General features: G+C 32.9%; 1 protein-coding gene across 4 annotated transcripts in view; it reads right to left on the bottom strand.

Annotated features, from left to right (window-relative positions):
- LOC145263724 (insulin-like growth factor 2 mRNA-binding protein 2) overlaps positions 1 to 19,222 on the bottom strand; it is a 186,993-nt gene extending 167,771 nt beyond the window's left edge. The window contains exon 1 of one of the 4 annotated variants that reach the window (XM_080120696.1): positions 18,865 to 19,222. In XM_080120696.1, coding sequence (XP_079976822.1) covers positions 18,865 to 19,036 — 172 coding nt within the window. In that variant the 5' untranslated portion in view covers positions 19,037 to 19,222. The remainder of the gene's footprint in view (positions 1 to 18,864) is intronic. The other 3 variants (XM_080120694.1, XM_080120695.1, XM_080120698.1) reach the window with 3 other exon arrangements.
- Between the last annotated feature and the right edge of the window lie 1,034 nt (positions 19,223 to 20,256).

Here is a 20,256-nt window from a genome sequence, read left to right on the forward strand (position 1 = left end):
TTTTTATATTTATAGATTAAAATCTGCAATTGTATCGGAATTGGTAATTTAGGATAGAATGGAAAAATATTGGAATGGTCTCATCGTGTGCGTGCGTGCGTGCGTGCGTGCGTGCGTGTGTGTGTGTGTGCAACAGTCCACTGAACAACTGTCAATTTCTGATCTACAAACTTTAAATTTGATATATAGAGGATTCTGATCTGCGAAATAAATTCAATTTGGTTTTTAGCCAGCAGAAGTAGCTGGGGGGGGGGGGGTCAAAATTGAAAAAATTGGAACTTAGAAGTCAACTAAACATGCCTCTCCTATGCATGCACAGATATAAATATAGGTTCTACTGCTTTAATTTTTAAAATTATGACATACATATAGATTTAGCTCAGCTGATAACAAATAACGCTGGAGAGCTATAGGTTTTGGTTTCGATTCTAATTGACAGCACCTAAGTTATTTTATTTTTTTTTAACATGTTATATCTACTATATTGGGTACAATATAATAAAGAATTAGCTTTATAATAAACTAGCTGTACTCCGGTACGCGTTGCTGTGGCTCAGTTTGTTTAAATAGAAAACAAAAAAGACAAAATGTATGTTTATTATATTTATGTTCCCAACACTTGTGGATACACAATATTTTGAGACTGCAAACACCAGCTAAGTGAAGTGCAATATCTTAAATTGCAATGGTGTATCCGTTGAAGTCATTCAATGCACGTTTGCTGCACGTTATTGCTTAGGTCGATAGAGGGGAAAACATGAGGGTTTAATTTTACTATGGCCATGTATGTGAGCATGCACTGGGGAATCTCGTAAATTCAAAAATTTAGCCGATTTTCTTTTTATATGAGTACAGTGTTTTATCAAATAAATCTATAGCAAAAATTGAAAAGAAAACTATTATATTATGAGCGGATGTAAAAAACATTTTAATCTATGAATATAGATAGCATTTTTATACTGTGACTGCAATTGAACCATGGAAGATAAATTTCCTTGAATAAAAGATTAAATGGTAACGGTTAACTCCTTCAAGTATTATAGTTCACTCTAAAAAAAATGAAGGCATGAATCATTTGCAGGTGCACCAGTCATACCCAAGAACTAATGTCATTACAACTTTTACATAGTCGTTAATTGCAGACTTAAAAGGATCAGTATTCCAAAAATAAATTACCTTTAATTGGTAAATATCAAGATTAGAGGCAAATTAATATTTTTTCAAAATGCAATAGAAGCAATAAACATTCTGAACATTTTAAAGTTAAGATCAAGTTAGTATTACATTAATAGAAAAAAATATTTAAGCAAATTGGTACATAGTGATGTGACTATTTCAAAGTAGTCACCAATAAAATTACCGATTATACTTTGAATTGGATTCTGTTTAAATCTGGGGTTTTTTTTTTGGGGGGGGGGGTCTAAAGATTTTAATTTAATGATTGTTTAAAACCTATAAACATTTATCATTAGTACCAGCAAAAGTAAAGTTTTAAAATTAAAAATCATTTTTGGCACCGGAAAATGGGCACCAAAATTTCCAATCCCAATACCCTTAAAGGTTCTGATTAATAGTCCCAACACTAGTACCTAGGCTTATTACCAAGTTATCCTAGCAAATATGACGTCATGAAGGAAACGAGACCAGAATACTAGCATATATTTATTTATTTTAAAAGTTTTTCTTCAGATTTCATGTATTAATTAATCAACCAATGTCAATCTTAAATAAGTTTTTTAATTATATTGTCTATACACAATATTAAATCGCCTTTTTTGAAAAAAAAAATTTAACCTACCTCTAATTTTGACCTTTACCCATTAACCTCAAGTCTGGGATGGTGGCCAGTCAGATTACGTTAAGCCCTTTTTCTTTTAGCCTGAAATTAGACACCTGCCCTCTACCAAAAGAATAACAAACATTTTTGAAAAGCTTACAATTTCAGAATTTTAAAATTATATAGGTCGGTAGAAAATTTAATTTTAATATGTTGCCGTTGGGTTAAAAGTTATTTGTATATCTTATATTTTTGATTTTTCGGTTGTTAACTACATGATCGCCATATGTTGTATGGTCAAAATATGAAATGAAATGAATTACAGGAAGTACTTACTAAAAACTTGCTTCAAATTAGAGCTTGAAAATACATTTTTACACAACTAATAATTTTTTATGATTACTCAGGAATTTGAAGATAAGGACTAAAATACGTCAATATTAACATTAGATCTGAGATAACAGTCGAGATTATACTTGGTTGTGTCAAAATGGTAGCCATTTACAAACTTGTTTCCAATGCAAGAGACGTTTAAAAACTGAATCCAAAATGGCAGTCGGATATTCAGGAATCCTTGTCAGATACTATCGATATCCTCCTCCCCCTCAAATGTTAAGAGAAAAAGAAATATTTAATCAGCAAAATAGAAAGTTGTTCAACACACACACACACACACACACACACACACACACACACACGAAAGCCGAAGTAAGGTTGTAAATCAGGGTATGGTTTGAACAGAAACAAAAGGACTGGAGATAGTTAGTTTGCGAGCACTTTGAATTTACAATGGTTATGAACAATTTGCAGGCAGTCTTGGGTTTGCACCAATTGGACAGTTCATAACAGCGAGTTGGAGATATCTGAGCCACAGTTTGTGTTTGACTAAGATGGGGAAAGGAATTGATCAACCAATTGATGAACATAGCCTCAACAGAAAAGCATTCAATTTTTGCATGGAAAAAAAAAAAAAAAAAAAAAAAAAAAAAAAAAAAACATGGCGACCAATGAAAACAATATGGAATACAGACCCAAACACCTTTAAAAATTTAACTTTAAAAGATAAGTTTTTAGTTGGTACTCTAGTGCACATTGACCATTAATTATTGCCTTTAGATTGATAAATGAGAAAAATCAATTATGTAAATTTTTTTTTTTTTTTTTTTTTTTTTTTTTACTATAGATAAAGTATAACAAAAAATGTTAACATGTTTGTCAGTTTACCTTACCAACTAGACGTTTATCGAACCGAATAAAGAACTTTCACATGTTAAAACCTACAAAAGTTATCCAGATAGATAAAAGAGTAACTTATCTTGCCTTTGATAACATTAATAATTTGTTTTTCGACCACTTTTCCGTTTGTTGGCTCTGCTAAATTCGCAGTTGCTCTACATCCACAGTAATGTATGGATTTCTATCAGTATTATTTTTCTATTTTTGAGCAATTATTCAGACTCTAAAGATAACCCTTTCCTGTCGGACATTTTTCTTGTTTTCGCATAACACTTGATGCTACTTTTTCAAACTGAATAAATGCTTTAGAATAAATTAAAACACTAAAAACTTTAACAGATTTGTTTTTCATTCTCTTCTTAGCTTTGTTTTCTATATAGTGAAAAATATCCAATAAATGTTTGGGGCAAGATAAGTTACTCTTCTACATACTCGCATAAGGTTTGTGTTTTAAATTATTTGAAAGTGTTTTAGTTCAAAACAAATAGTGCCAAATCTGTTGAGAAAGAATGTTTCCTTAAAATTATTTGGGCCCTCCATAATCGCTCAAAAATCAAAAATACTGGGAGAACATAACATTTTCGAATGAACAGTAACATTTATTGGTTTCTATTAGTATTTTCGCTTAATTTTCAATTTTGAGTGATTATCGAAAATCTAAACGACTACAATGAAACAGCCATTATTTTGTTTTCAGACCTCACACTACTTTTGTTTTAAAGTAAATGCTTTAAAACAAGTTAAAACAAAAACTTATCAAGGTAGATAGAAGAGAAACCTACATTACCTTTGGTAACATTTTAGTTGGCTATTTTTTCACCCTTTGTTTTGTTGGCTATTATAAGCCACCACCACCCTCCAAAAAATGCAGTCTATATCAATAAAACAGATGCTTGTCCATATGTAAATATTTAACCAATAAACTCTTGAACTACTGGTCACATAACACTGAAATTGACAGAAAATAGAAATCATACATCAAGGATGGTTTATAATGAGCAAAATCTTTGTTTGGATGGACGAATAATGCATACAGAAATATGTTGTCAAGTTGTAATGCAAAATATTCATTTCAACTTGCTGACATTTCTATCACTTTATTGCTTTTGCGCATGTGCAAATTCATTCATATTTTGAAGTGGTTTCATTTTAAATTCTTATTTGTCGATAGCTTAAATGGTAGGGAATACAGCTGGAGCACTAGGTGTTTTGGTTTCGATTCTAGTTAATGGCACCCAAATTTTTTTTTTTTTTTTTTTAAATCTTGAAATCACTACTATATATTAGATACAATATAATTTTTGGTGCTTGATAAAAATGGCACTTTAGCAACAAAAAAATTAAGACCATTCGAGAAATGCAAGCTAAGGTCCCATTCCCCTAATAGGAGTAAGCCTCTTAGCTTGAGTTTGGAAAAAGTCTGGCTTTGTTCAAATTCTGTAGAAGCATCGGAAAGAAATGCTAACGTTTTATTTAATTAAATATTAACTAGGCTAGTCAATCGAAAAGAGAGGTTGACTTTCGAAAATATCGGCGAAAAAAGTGACTCCCTGTAGAAAAGGGCCCAGTTGAGAGTGAAGGAATTTTTAGCAATTTTTCGATATGTCGTCCGAAGAGTCAAGCTTCAAAACGATACTGATCATGAAAATCTGTTGCCTCTGTCGAAAGTTTTGCGCAGACATACAAACATACATACATTTAAACAGGCAGGTGAGATTCATATTATAGATAAATATTTATAATCTGGAAAAAACCCTAAACAAAATTTTACCTCTGCCATATTTACCTAAATTAAATTTATTTTATTAAATCTTGAAATAGAAATTTCATTCAATCATTTTAATCGCTGGCAGTCCCTACTTATAATTTTCTTGCACCAAAAAAGTTTTTACTTAAAAAAAAAAAAAAATATTATACTGCAGAAATTTGGTGAAATTGATTTACAAATTACAAGTGTCGAGCGTTACGCGAGAACAAGAAAAAAATAACCAACACCACCATGGATAGAGTTATATCTTTGGAGTCTTAAGGACTTAAAAATGAAACAATAGGTACCTCCAACGCAAGCCACAGATTTAACCCCCCCCACATATATGTAATATGATGTAACTAATTTAATATCATCCTAACTAACATTTAAAAGAAGCTTCAAATAAACTGCCAATATTTAAAAATACAAAAAAGACTATTAGCAATGTTAAAATTAGAAATTCAGCATCAGCCTAAAAAAATATTTGTTTTGATTGCTTGAATTGAAGGAGTGTCAACTTTATTTTTGCATCTTAAAAAAAAAAAAAAATAAATAAATAAAATTCTTCCATTAACCATTATAGTGCTGCTGAGCATCCGTAGAAGCGACAGAAAATAATGTACACACCAAATGATGACGTCGCTGGTATTGTGTTTCTACACACAACTTTAGATGCCTATAAAAGTAGAAATTCACCCAATAAATGTTATAGCATTTATTGGGTGGGTTTCTTCCAGTATGTTTTATTTTTAACCCATAATTGAGCCTCTAAGTTAAGGATGGCTTTCTCAATAATCTGCAGAAACTGAAGAGTGTGTGTGTGTGGGGGGGGGGGTTATTTGTTAAACATTCTATACTTTCACCTAACAATTTAATAAATAAACTATGGATGGGAAATTGCTTGCCGGAAGTTAGATTACTGATAAACTTTAATATCAAGAACTGAATCTGATCAAACATGCTAACTGGGTACTCTTCTGCTTTTGTTTTGTTTGTTTATGTTTTCTCCCCAATTCGCAATTATTACTTTTTTGTTGTGAAAGAAAATTTGTTATTAGCGCTCTGGATACTTATGCAGAATAGTGTGGAACATGCTAAAATAATGTTACCTAAGAATCATTCTCTATTGAGAAAAAATTTTCTCAAATTGAACTACAATTTTTGGTTCAATATTGATGAGGGGCCTCTTCTCTTAGCAGCTGGTAAAAATTACAGAGCATAAAAAGAAAACAAGCATAATAAATATCAGTCCTGTGGTGGTGGCTCCTGCCTTTGCTAGGGTTATAAATCATGAAAAAGAATGGATATACAAGCAATTAAGTGTAATATTCCTTATATCTATATCCACAAATACTTTTCACACTGGATTGCTAAAAGAAATGCTCAAACTAGCAGAAAGCATTATTGACCTTAATTAGGCCCCTCAAAAGAAAAAAAGTCTAGCCCCCCCCACTCCTACCGGTGTACATACTTATACAATTTGAGGGGGGGGGGAGTCTTAGCCCTATTTTAATCTAGAGGAAGGAGAGCTTAACCTGTACTTCTCCAATGGTCCTAATTTCCATTGTTAAAGTGCTATTTTTACCTATTTATTCACTTTTGCTATTTATACTGGTGCCATTTTTACCTAAATTCATAATTTTCAATAGAGACTTGGCTCTGTATTACGAAATCTGCATGAATAAGAATATATTTAAGCGTGTTTTATGCCTAGTCAAGGCCAGGTGACCCCCGCCCCCGCTAGTTGTTAATAAATCGAGTGCTTTTGTTTTTCAGGAACCAAAGTTTAATTTTATGTGAGCATCTTTGCATTGGGCTGATGTTGTCATCTATAGGGGCTGATCTTTATAAAAGATCTTTTGTTTGTGTATTTTGTATTATGAATCTTCACTTACATATTTTGTCAGACCGATCAGCCTGAAATTAAATATCTAGTTTCACACATACTATTCGAACTAACTTAAATTATGAAATTAGAACAAAGTACATGGGATTAAAAAGAAAACTAATTAAATGTAATAACACACATACCACGTGGTGCAATTGAAACTATGGAAGTATAGGTAAAATCTGACTGACTGACTGACTGACTGACACACACACACAAAATGAACTAATTTTCCCTCTGATTTTTACCTTAATAGGATTAAAAATAAAGACATTTCATGCAAATGTAATATGCATAAACTGCAGCACAATATCTGAGGTGTTATAGGCATATTACCCATCCACTTCCTCGATAATCATAGATTCCTATATTCTTTCTGCTGAGAGTTCACTGCCAAAATCGGTTAAAATCAATGGAAGTGGTAAAATCTTTTCTCTCTAATAAATTCCTCCTTCCCCCACCACCACTTAACACCGTTGCGGGATTGTCCACAAGGGACAGTTACAAAAGAACATCAGTCTGGGTTTTCTTTACTTTGTAGGTGCTTAAAAAAACTGGAATGGACGCACAATGGACTTTTTTTGCTGTGTTTTTGTTTTTCTGAACATGTCCATTTTTTTCCCTTCATTTATGCTTTTCCAATTTCTTTTTAAAGAAGTTTGCTGTTTTTTTTGGTTTTGCTGATTTCTTGAAGTTTAACATTTTTTTATATTCAAATAGGGTTATTACTTCGCTTATTTTTTACTTTACCCCCACACCCCTCCTTATACACACACACACAGGCAACGCTGGGTACCCCTGCTAGTTATATATATTTCCAACAAATTTTTTTTAAAAATGGGTGAAGGAAAAGTTACTTTGTTTCTGAACAAAGAAATAAACTTCCGATAGATCTTATCAAAAGCATAATGATAAAATAATTTTAATTTAAAAAAATGGATAACACAGTTTGCAAATATAAGAATTTTTATACAATAAAAATTTGGAGAGCAAGAAAATTTGGTCAATGTGGCCCGCTTGTCCTACTAAAGACTTACCTGTAAAAAGCAATTATTTACAGGTATTAACCCAAACTTTCCCATGTTAAGAACGGCTTTCAGAATAAACACCCCCAACCTCCCCATGTTAAGAACAGCTTTCGGAAAAAGGAAAAGATGCTGTTTCAGTATGAGTGAGAGAAAGTAGACATTTGAGAAACCTAAACTTCCTTACTGGAAAATTATAAAATTGTTTGTCAAACATTTAAGTAAAATGTGGGACCAGAGCAATTTGGGGGGGGGGGGGATTTAAACAGAAAATAACTTAAATTTTCATTCCATTTTTAAAACGACCCCAAAACAGAGCGCTTTGGACAAGTTTCACAAAACTTCCTAAGAGAAAAGTTGAAAGGAGGGGTTCATGAAGAGGTGTCAATATGGTGCCGAGACTGGTTTAATAACCCAGTATTACAGTAGATATAGAGATATATATATATATATATATATATATGTCATCCACATACAGTACTGTTTCGTTGTATCACAACTCATCAGTGCGGCTAGACAAACACCTTTCCCCAGCCGTTAGTATTTAATTGCTATCATTTTGAAAGTAAATTGTATTTCTCACTTTATTGCAGATCATAATTTTTTTTAACTTCAATAATATTAAATCCTAAAAAATTGAAATTTTGCATACTGATAGTACTCCCAAGAAGATAAGCTACCAAAATATCTTTCAAAAGTTATAGGCATTTGCTTTTTGCTGCCATTTTCATTGTTTCTCACTTTATTGCAAGTTGGTGAAAATGCTTTAAAAAAAAAAAAAAAAAAAAAAAAAAGGGGGGGGCATTTGATTGCTACTGAAAAGCAGAGGATTGTAGCAGGCCTTACAAAGGGAGCGACTCTTCTGGATTTAGCCAAGGAAATGGGAAGGGATAAGAGAACCTTGGTTTCTTTTGCGGAAGAACCCAACACCACATCACGAAAAGATAAGGGCACAAGAAGCATTTTCCCCTTGTGATATGCGAGAAATACGCAGGCAGATTAATAGGGAACCAAATGGCACCAGCGCCTCCATTTTTGCCAAAGTTGTCCAGAAAGATTAGATGCAGTGTCTTGAAGCCCATTTCCAAACCAAACTCGTAAGAAAAAAAACTTATTGTGTGGGCAGAAAAATACATGAAAACAGACTTCCAACAGGTTCTGTTCACAGATGAAGCTAGAGCCATACTTGATGGTCCAGATGGATGGGCTAACCGGAGCTGCTATCCCACCTGTTGTTCGTTGCCTTTTTGATTGACTTTATCTGTTGATAGCAAACTGTCTAAGCTAATGACAAGGAATGGGAGTGGGCACTCTGGAAATAGGCAAAAGTAAAAATTGCCTTAGTATAGACTAGCCTGGGTGTTTGGAGGTGTGTGTTGAACAAAAAATAAAAAAGTGGTAGTAGGCAGGCAGGTTCAAACCCGTACTGCGAAGGAGGAAAAAGTGGCAAAGGTTTAAATTAAGCTTTTGAAAATATCAGTGACAAAGTGACCCCTCCCTGTAAAAAGGTGCCAAGTTGAATGTGAAGGAATTAATATTTTTAGCCATTTTTTTTATATTTGTTGTCCAAAGGGTCAAGCTTCAAAACGATATTGATCTCGTGAAAATCCGTTGCTTCTGTCGAAAGTTTTAGGCAGACATACAAACATTTAAACAGACAGGTGAGATTTATATTACAGAAGGGTTTCCTCTAAAATGACTAAGGACAAAAACTTCAGTGTAGCATTAAACCAGATACTACACTGATCTTGGACCGAAATGGTCATAAAGTTTTTAAGTTTATTTAGACGGTTTCAAACTGATAAATGCTTGCAAACTAAAATAAATTTGTATTTTATTCAAATTACTTGATAGTTTTCAGTAATCAAAGAATTTTGGTGGACCTATACAATGCACACCGCTTTATATCATTGTCTTTTTCAATTTTTTTCCCACCGGATTATTGATCTTAAAATAAAATAAAAAAATAAATGAATAAAAAATAAAAATAAATTTAAAGATTTTTTTAGAGGTGTTCAGTTTCTAATGTTTCAATAAATCTATCCCCCATATTAGAACCAGTCGATGTTTGACAGCCAATCTGGTAACCTTGTACACCCGTTCTTTCTAAAAAAAGTATATTTCTTTCCCTCCCCACCCACAAGAATAAACAACTCTAAATCTGCCGCAAGCAGTGTCAGATAATTATTTTTGCACCAAAAAATTGTTATTGTTTTGTCATCATTCTTAAAATGTTTTTAGTATTATAAAATCGTCACAGTGAGCTAGAGTACCAATTAAAGATTTTAAAAGTTGGTTTTTAGGAGTATGCGGGTAGAGTTTGAATATCACATTCAAAATTGTCGCCGACAAGTAGTTTTTAAGGTGCTAATAGCCGAGAAGGGGACAGTACATAAGTGGTACCCCGCCCCAATATTTTTTTGGTAAAAATTTTCCTTTAAGGCCCGTCTCACTCTAGAAGAAAACATTTTTCTGTAGATTTCACGGCACTAAAAACGAATCTACTGAACATTTCTGCCGCAGAGAAATTTCATATGAAAAAATTAATTTTTCAAAAAGTGGGTGATCACTTTTCTATATAAATTTAATTTATGAGCACCCACTTTCTGGCAAAATGTGAGGGGGGGGACATGTTTTTTTGGCTAAAAGGTTTGTTTTCTTTCTGCTTTCATCTTCCAATCAAAATACAAGGACATTGAACAAGAAAAACCTGTATATAGATACGTGTAATCCTTTATCATTGGAGACCATTTCTGTATGAGTAAGCACGCACATATTTTTGCCGCAAACAAGTAGTTTTCCAGATATTAAGCAAAATGTTAAAATTTTTATCAACCTACAGTTAAATTTTCGGACCATGAAATACTGGGGAGTGGTAGAACACCTAAAAAATATTTCCTCCAATATATTTAACGAAACCTACTTTTATTATGCAAGTTTATTTAATAATGAATAAATATCGAAAATTTCAGGAAGATATGACATTTGATTTTTGCTAGATTATAACATGAATGTGTCTATGGTTTCAAAAACGTTACTACATACGAACGTGGTTTTAAAGCATCGATACCGCAAACACGCTTTTGTCTCGCATTTTCATTATTTTTGTATGCTGTAAAAATTTTTTTAAAGATTAATTTATTTGAAGTTTCTTTTGAATGGTAAAAAGTTAGGGTGAAAATATTAAATTAGTTACATCGTGTTACATACGGGGGTGGGATAAAACTGGCGTGTGTTGGAGGTATCTAGTGTATAGTAATACAAACCCAAAAAATATATTTAATTTTTATTTATATATATATAAAGCTGAATGTGTGCGTGTGTGTCTGGTCACAAATAGGCTCCTATATGGTTGACTATTTTAAAAAAACTGATTACATATGATAGATGTATAGAGACACAGGAATGGGTATGTTTGATCTGGCAGAACGGTGGTCCATAAAAATTGTGGGGTCTGTGTTCGCGCCTGGTCCACAAAGTATGGAAATAAATTTAAAAATTAAAACAAAAAAAAAAACGTTTACAAGTGTTTTTGATATAGATGTACATAATACTTTGATAAGTATGTTTTAACTTAAATAGGGATGGTATAATAAAATTGTGGGGTCTGCGTTCGTGCCTGACCTCTATAGAATGGAGGTATGTCACAAAGTTTAACAAGGTTTTTTTTAATATAGATCCACAGAATATTGTGATAAGTGTTTCAGTGTGAACAGGTATGGTATAATTATGGGGTTTATGTATTTTATTTTTACTTTTATATTTTGCTTTGGTTTTGATACCCCCAAATTCAAATCTATCTCTTTACAACCCTTCCTTTTCATAACCTATCATACTTTCATAAATCAGAGTCCATTTTCTGTAGGCTGTTTTTGAACTCAGTCAACGACGGGTACTTTTGCTAGTATGTGTGTGTGTGTGTGTGTATATATATATATATATATATATAAAAAGTCTCTTTAATCAATGTGCACGGGTTGTCCAACCTATAAAGGATGTTTTTCGAAAGCTGTTCTTAACATGGAGGTTGGAGATGTGTATTCTGAAAGGCATTTTCTTATTTTCAACCTCCCCGTAATCAACTTCTTAAAAGGTAAGTCAGCTGACGTACACAAGTACCACCCTAGGTGTTAGAATTTTGGGGGAATTTTTGACACGCTTAACATAAAACTGCGAATAAAATATACAAAACGCGTAATTTCTCTTTAAAGTGGTTTGTTCAATTTCTTTATGGAATATACTTCCAAAATAAACTAGTAAAGTTTTTTAAAAATAGAAATACTATATTTTATTTAAAAAAAAAAAAAGTGTTTACAAAGTGCCTGCGCATGCTCATGCAGCCATTTTTTCTACATAAAATAAATTGAATTTTACGAGTAAAATCCTTTTCAATTAAAAAAAAAAAAAAATCAATCAATTTTTCTATTCATTAGGAAAATTGGTTGAGTGAAATTTTTTTAAACGGCAAAAACTGATAAGTGAAATTTGATCATTTTTCAAGTTATGATGGCCCATATATACTAACTTGTTTACAGCAAACACATGCCAGAAATAGAAAGGGGAGATTAATTCTGGCGCTTACAGGCCACCGAAGTTCTCAACTCGAAGAAAGGGCGACATTTGTCTCCCCTTTCTTCCAGTTGTGAGCATCTGATATTGCAGTATTTTTGAATCCTTGTTTAAAAAATTTTTATTTAAAAAGTACATGGAATATAAAATATAAATATGGATAAATTCTTAACAATGAAGAATGGAAGTACCCATTGATTAGTATTTTTTTTTTATAGGTAATTGATTTTTTTTAATTTATATTTATTATATTCAAAGTTAAAATTCGTTAATTTTCTTGAAATCTTTTTTAAAGAAAAATGATTTTTAAAAAAAAAAAAAAACAAATATTGCATATTTTGCTATTAAACCTGTTATTTTAAAATTTGGTCTTTGCTCCTTTTATTGAAAAAAAAAAAATTAGAGTTTAAATTACATTTTTTAAGTAGTTATAAGCTTCGAAAGATAGGAAGTCTAATTATTCAAGTTTTTATCACGCATTTTTAATGGCGATCTGACACTGCTAGTGCTACCCCTCTAGCAAAATACGCACTGGCTCCGATGTTGTATGCAGTTCGCCTTAAGGAACAATTATTTTTACAAGGAAAGAATTATTGCGTGTGTGGCCTAGTTTTTTAAATTTTTTATTTATTTATTTTGGCTTGAACTTTGCGCTTTGTGAATTTTTGTTATTTTTTCTGGTTTTTCTTTGTTTTTTATGGATTTTTTTTTTTTTTTTTGCCGGAGATTATAGTTAGAGGTAATTATTAACAGGAAAATTGGTTCAAGTCTAAATTAGCACTTGTTTTTCTTACATAATACATTCGCGCGCGAACGAGCGTAGTTAGGTGTCGTATCCACATCGCGTAGGAATCTTTCAAATAAGTTAAAAAATGTGGTTTTTTTAATTTATCAAAAAATAAAGTTTCGGTTTGCAAAAACATAACCAAACATGTTTTTCGTTCTTTTTGTGTGTGGGGGGGGGGTATTCCATCAACAGGTGCTTCTGCAGTTTAATTAACCATTTTCCCGTAAATAATGTGCCGACATTTACCATTTCACAACAATTGTTTACATTGGGGAGGGGGCGGTGGTGAACGAAAAACATGTTTGGTGGTTGTTTTGGTAAACCGCTCGTGAAAACTTTTAGATCAATTAAAAAGAATTAAAACTATGTAAGACAAAAAATAAACTTTTTTTTTTTTTAAACGTTAAATTACCGCTTAAAGATTCCTACGCGATATAAGACACCTCACTCACTACGCCCGTTCGCACGCGAACGTATCATGTAAGAAGAACACTACCGAAGGAGGTGAAATGGCACAAAATAGTCCCAAGGTCTAGGGGTTCATACCATGCAAACGGTAAATTTGCGGCGGGTTTGATTATCAGATTCGTTGTCAGCGACCTCGAATACCCCTAAAAAAAACAAGTTAGAGTGGTCGGTATTCTGTTGTGGCGTAAGGTAACATTTACCAAAAAGTTTAACTTGTACGTATCCGTTATGGAATGAAGTTCTCCGAGGAGAAAAAAAAAAAAAAAAAAAAAAAAAAAAAAAAAATTTCACTTAATTTCATCAAGTAGTTTTTGTTTTACAGCTAAAAAAAAAACAATGTTATGACTGAGCAAAAGGTTCGATTTTTAGGAAGAAAAGCTAGTATTCAAGACGGGGTGAGAGTCGGCGCTTTAACGGGAGTTATCTCCCCATGGCGTTTCTAAACTCCAAACACAAATTAAGAAAAAAAAATCCAAGATTGCTGCCTTGAACATGTTTTTTCCGCTGTAAAAAAAAAAAAAAAATCGGTGCTAAGTGCACTTACTGATCCGCGTTATTTTTTTTTTTTAAATCGTATTTCCAAGTTTAAAGTTTTGACATATTTTTTATTCATTTGTATGGTTAAAGTATAGAATAGCTACAAAACGCCCTCCCCTTCCCATGTTATGAATGGTTTTTTAAATAATAACGTTATTATTTCAGCACTGATCAATAAGTGCACTAGTACCAAAAAACTATCAAATTAAGTGAAATTTTTTTTTCGGAGATCTTCAATTCAAAACGGATACATACAATATAACCTTTTCCCGATATTTTCATTATTTAATGTATTGATTAAACTGTACAAGTACCCCAAAAAACAATCCGAACAAGCCAAAATAAAAGAGCCATAATAAGTAAGAAAAACTATGCGCTCCCTAAATCGAACTGCGTACAACATCGGAGCCGATGCGTATTTCGTCAGTGCACTTGCACCGTATCTTTAATATATCGTTTTGTCTTTTGTTGTTCTTTTTGTTTGTTTCGCCGTAAAACCAGTGGTAAAACTGAATTAATAGTAAATCTTGCGGAGAACGCTCTGTTTTACGGTAGTTTTAAAAATGGAACGGAAATTTAAATTCCGTTCCAGGTATTTTTTTACGACCTGCCCCAGCGAAGTAAGTACTCTTCCCCATGTTAAGAACAATTTTTTTAATACCCCCTCCCCCAGGTTATGAACGGCTTTTGAGGTTGAGAGTGTTCCTATTTACAATGCCTCCCCACGGGACAGTAAGACACCAGGGTCGTTTTTTAACGTGGAGAAAAGGAACAAAAATAAAAATTGTCTCAGTCGTGAAGGATTTCTCCTCCACTGACAGAACAAGAAATTGAAGTGCAGCAGCAGAAGAACAGATACTACACCGTGATCTTGTCCCGAAGGCTTTTGAGGTTGAGGGTGTTTATTTCGAAAATCGTTCTTAAAATAAGGTTGGGAGTGTTTAAACTACGCTGGGGCAGGTCGTAAAAATACTTCGTTCCGTTTTAATTTTTTTTTTTTTTTTTTTTTTTTTTTAATTGCGCATGCGCCCAACGTCACATTCGACATGTTAACTTCTGAAAATTTTCATGTATGCTGACAAGGTTGGGAGTGTCTATTCCGAAAGCCGTTCTTAACATGAGGTTGAGGGTATGTTCCGAAAGCCAATTAAAAAACATTAAAGCAGAACGAAATTTAAATTTTCGTTCCATTTCGTTCCATTTTTAAAACCGTGTTCTCCGCAAGTTTTACCAAAAATAATTTTGGTTTCGTGATAAAGTGTTAAAACTAATATATGGTTTCGTTTTTCGTGTCATGACTCCATTGCGTTCCGACTTCTGGTAGCTTTATTTTCCCGAGCAATGATTACCAAAAGTCGTAAATAAATTTTAAAAAATAATCACGGGGGTGGGCAGACCGAACTTCCCAAAGTAAAAATCAAAATAATGGCGGTGGGAGGGTGGCGGTGGGTTTAAGGGCCCAACGTCAAAACGAGGCTATCGTAAATTAGTTCAAGAAATGGGAGGGGGATCGATAACGTTGTCTATGTGAAATTGAGCTCCTCACAAATCTTTACATATAGATTTTTTTTTTTCAATTTTTATTTAGTGACCAATCGATAATCCGCAGAAATAGACGAAAAGGAAAAAAAAATGGTAAATATCCAGATACGCTACTACAGAACACCGACCACTCTAATTTGTTTTTTATAGGTAATTGAGGTCGCTGACAACGAATCTGATAGTCAAACTTGGGGCAAATTTACCGTTTGCAGAACCCACGAATAACTTTCCACCATTTGCAGCTTCCGTTTATGCTACGCGCGTGCGCTGCAGCATGAACGATGGCTTGCTTCATCTAGCAAACTGCCTTCTCACATGGCGTACCAATCAAAAAATTACGGACTGACATTTTTTTAATGACTTACAGTTAAAGAAAAGTACAAAAAATTGGGACTTTTTTTTTGTTTTTTGTCTCACGTAGTTTTTAATGTGGTTTACAAAAACATAAGCACCAAACATCTTTGTTTTTCATTCTTTTTTTGCGGGAGGGGGATTCAATTATAGAACTTGTGGCTTAATAGGTGCTTTTGCAGTTTAGTTAAACGTTTTTCCGTCAGTAACGCACCGACATTTACCAAATAGAACACCATTTAACATTTTCCGAAGATTTTACTGTGTACATTGGGGGCGCGAGCGGGGGGGGGGGGGGCGGATGTGATGTTGGGGCGCGCCCCAACATCACATCCGCCCCCCCCCCGCTCGCGCCCCCAATGTACACAGTAAAATCTTCGGAAAATGTTAAATGGTGTTCTATTTGGTAAATGTCGGTGCGTTACTTTTTGAAAATTTGAAAATTCTATGTTCCAGGTAAAAAAAAAAAAACACAAATAAATTACCCCCCCCCTACTCGAACTTGGAGTGCTTTCCTTTTCTTGTTTTATTTCTTTTTCAGCTAATTTTAAATTTTCCACCCAAAAAGTGCTATAATGTATTTTTGAAAATTAGAAAATTATCCTGGAAAAAAAAAAAAAAAAATCCCCTCCTCCCAACGTAGTTTGCTTGGTGAAGCCGTCGTTTATGCTACAGCGTGCATGCGCGTAGCAGCATTGCATAAACGGAAGCTGCAAAATGGTGGAAAGTAGTTCGTGGGTTCAGGGGTAAATACCATCCAAACGGTAAATTTGCCCCAAATTTAACTATCAGATTCGTTGTCAGCGACCTCAATTACCTATAAAAAAACAAATTAGAGTGGTCGGTGTTCTGTAGTAGCGTATCTGGATATTTACCAAAAAAATGTATGGGAGAGGGAGGGGCTGCAGAAAGTTCACGCGAACCCGAAAAACAAGTAGTGTCGAGCATTACGCGAGAAATAGAAAAAAAAAAAAAAAACGGTCTACACAAGAGGGTTATATTGTTGGAGTCTATTATTGTTCAAAAATCGAACATCAGACAATATTGGTAGAAACAATAAATCAGTTAAAACTTTTCAGTGCTTATGCACTTTTGTTATCACGCTATTTTTTTTAGATAGTATTTTCAAATTAAAGTTTGTACTAGTGCAGTGTAGTGACAGTGCATTAGTAGTGCAGTCAGTGGACAGTCACTGTCAGTGCACTACTTGATACGTGCTGAAACAATTTAGAAAGCCGTTCTTAACATGGGAGGGAAGGGTGTTTTGTACTTCATCTGTACTTTAACCTTACAATTTGATAAAAACAGATAAAACTTTAAACTTGAAAATACTATTTAAAAAATAGCACGGATCAAAAAGTGCACTAGCACCTTAAAGTTTTACTCTTATCGCTTATATTTAAAAGAGTGATAGTATAGAATACCAGAAAACACCCTCCTTCACATGTTAAGAATGGCTTTCTAAACAGCACGGTAATGAAAGTGCATTACCAACTTTTCCAGCTAGGTAAAAGTTAGTAACTTCTACCTTTCATAACCGAGTAAAACCACTACAACCTTAAACTTATCTTGCCTTTGCATTAGTTATAGATTCGAATTTTTTGCCACTTTCGAATCTCTAGATTCGAAAACATACTCTTTGTTATAAATATATACACGCCACTTTCGTTTTGTCAAAAAAAAAAAAAAAAAAAAAAAAAGCCATTTCTAGAAGTTCACCTCTGATGAAGAGAGGAAAATGAAAACAGGCCCGCCCATAATTTTCATCTATTTATATGTACAAATTCCAATCGTCAAATATACTTGTTTACACACGATTCTATTTGCACATCTGTACTCGTTATTTAAAAATATAATATTCACTTGGACAAATAGTAGATTAAAATTAAACAAACTAAGCAATGAAACCATACTTTTTTCGTCTTGAAAAATAAAACAAGAACGAACCGGCCATTTTGAAAAATCAGACTCCGTAAATACCGGCAATTCTTCAAAAGTTATCAATTTGTTTAATGTTTTTTTTTTGTTTGTTTGTTTGTTTGTTTTTTTAATTTTTATGGTGCTTATGCACTTTTGTTACCGTGCTATTTTTTTTAATAGTATTTAAGTTAAAGTTTTACGATATTGTTATTAAACTATTAGGTGAAAGTACGGAATAATTACAAAACCCTCCCTCCCCATGTTAAAAATGGCTTTCTAAACATTTCAGCACGGTAACAAAAGTGCACAAGTTCTTTTATTATTTTTAATCTCCTCGGGCGAGAAAATTTAATTGTACTGCAGAGAAAAAAAAATGAACATACGAATAAATTTGGTCTTTAAAGTGTTGCTCTGCTTCTAAAAGTCTATAATTTAAACTTTATTTTTTGAAAAAAAATTAAAATTATAATCACATACTCGTCAGTACTAAATTAGTTAATATTTAGGTTTTAAATACTTTAAATTGCATTTAAATGGATCAGAATAAGTTATTTTTCAAGAAAAAGAACTTGTGTGGTCAGGTTTCGAGTGTTGTAAATCGTTATCGAATTTTACAGAGAATACCGAAAGCTAAAAGGATCCTATAAGCACAGCCAGAAATTGTCTATGTAAAAAGAATTAAAGTTTGTTAAGTTTGTTTTGGGTGTAATTTAATATTTTTGGTGTAAATAATAAATTAAAACATGGCCGTCAGTAATTAAAATATTAAATGAAGGTTCTAAAACCTTAAGTGAATAAGAATTTTATTTCGGGATTAAAGATGAAACTTTAGACCAACAAACAGTTTTATCCAAAAAGCGTGCGCAAAAGTAGGTGAAATAGAGAAGTTGTGTTTTCTTTCTCTTTAAGTGCCCCTATCGTACAATTGAACCGTTACACACACACACTACCACACACAAAAAAAAAACAAAAAAAAAACAAAAGTAGGTATTTTTGTCAGCATCGTCTTCTTACCGTTCAGTTTGTTAATTGCTTTGTCCACGTTAATTTGATCTGGACAGTCGACAAAAGCGTAGTTGGTCTTCAGCAAGACGTAACTGGTGTCTATGCCGTGACCCTGGAACAAACCATGAAGGCTCTCATTCGTAATATCAGACGGCAAATTGCCGACATACAACTTAAACATATCCCAGCTGCAACCACAGAAAATAGAAAAATCCAACGTTTAACACAGTTGGAAAATAAATAGAAACCAGGTATCTTAATACTAACTTTAGAGCTGGTACTATATTTAAAAACAAAAACAAAACAATAAAAACACAGTTAGAAATTCCTTACCGCCCCCCTCCAAAAAAGTATATACGCGAAGCGCAATGATACGTTTCTTACGTAGGCGCTACCAAAACTAGAAATAGGGATGCACAACATAGACCCGCATCTATGCCAAACTGATAAGTCTGTTTAAAAGGTTGAAATATGAATTCTAATTATTGAGAGTTTATTTAAAAGCGAAAGAAGAAAAAAAAATCAATTTTCCTGTTTTAACAAAGATATAACACGCCGTTACTCGAGTGGTGGGGCATCTGTTGCATGCTTACACCCCTCTTTTTTTGTTTTTTGTTTTCAAACATTATGAAATGCGCTCGTTCGTTCGCTTCTCGACAAGTTCCATATCTCCGACCACGTGGTTTTCTATGGCGCTTTCTTATTTTAAAATTGTTACATTTTAGAACCGATTTTGTTGTTTGTCTTGCTATGTTGTTTAACAGAAAAAAAAATTATATAATTATTTTCCGACAAAACATCAAATTTATTTTTATTTTTCTGAGTTTTACAAATGTCCACGTGGGTGGGTGTTATATCATACTGAGAGTTTTCGCACAAATACTTTTTTTTAAGAATTTTTACTTTCGGTAGATCTTTAGTTTTTTTTTTCTTTGTTCATAAACGTTATTGTTAATGACATAAATTATTTTTGATACTTGTCAAGAATTCAACCTAATTAAAACTGTAAAAAATCTTTATGAATGTACGTACCCGTTACGGAACGAAAATGGCATATTCTAAGAGTCACGTAACGTCATCAAATATTTTCTTTAAATGAAAATAAAATCATTAAACGATTTTTAGCGATTTATATGAAGTCGTAAGCATCGTTAACAAAGATGATCTCGCAAGTTTGAATTATTGTGGACTTATCTGCTTTCGTTTTGGTATTTTTTACGCATAGTTTACCTCCTTCAAAGAGATCAAAATCTCCTTTTTGACTAATATATTTCAACGACCTTTAAAGAAAATATGAAAGAAAGGAATTAAAAAATAATAATTTAAAAAAAGTTAACTTTTAGAGTGAGGGATCAGTTTCCTGTATACATTTAATGTAAAATGATCACCAACTTCTTTGGC

The sequence above is a fragment of the Euprymna scolopes genome, chromosome 39 (genome assembly GCF_053919585.1).
Source record: "Euprymna scolopes isolate OS-2025 chromosome 39, ASM5391958v1, whole genome shotgun sequence".
NCBI lineage: Eukaryota > Metazoa > Mollusca > Cephalopoda > Sepiida > Sepiolidae > Euprymna > Euprymna scolopes.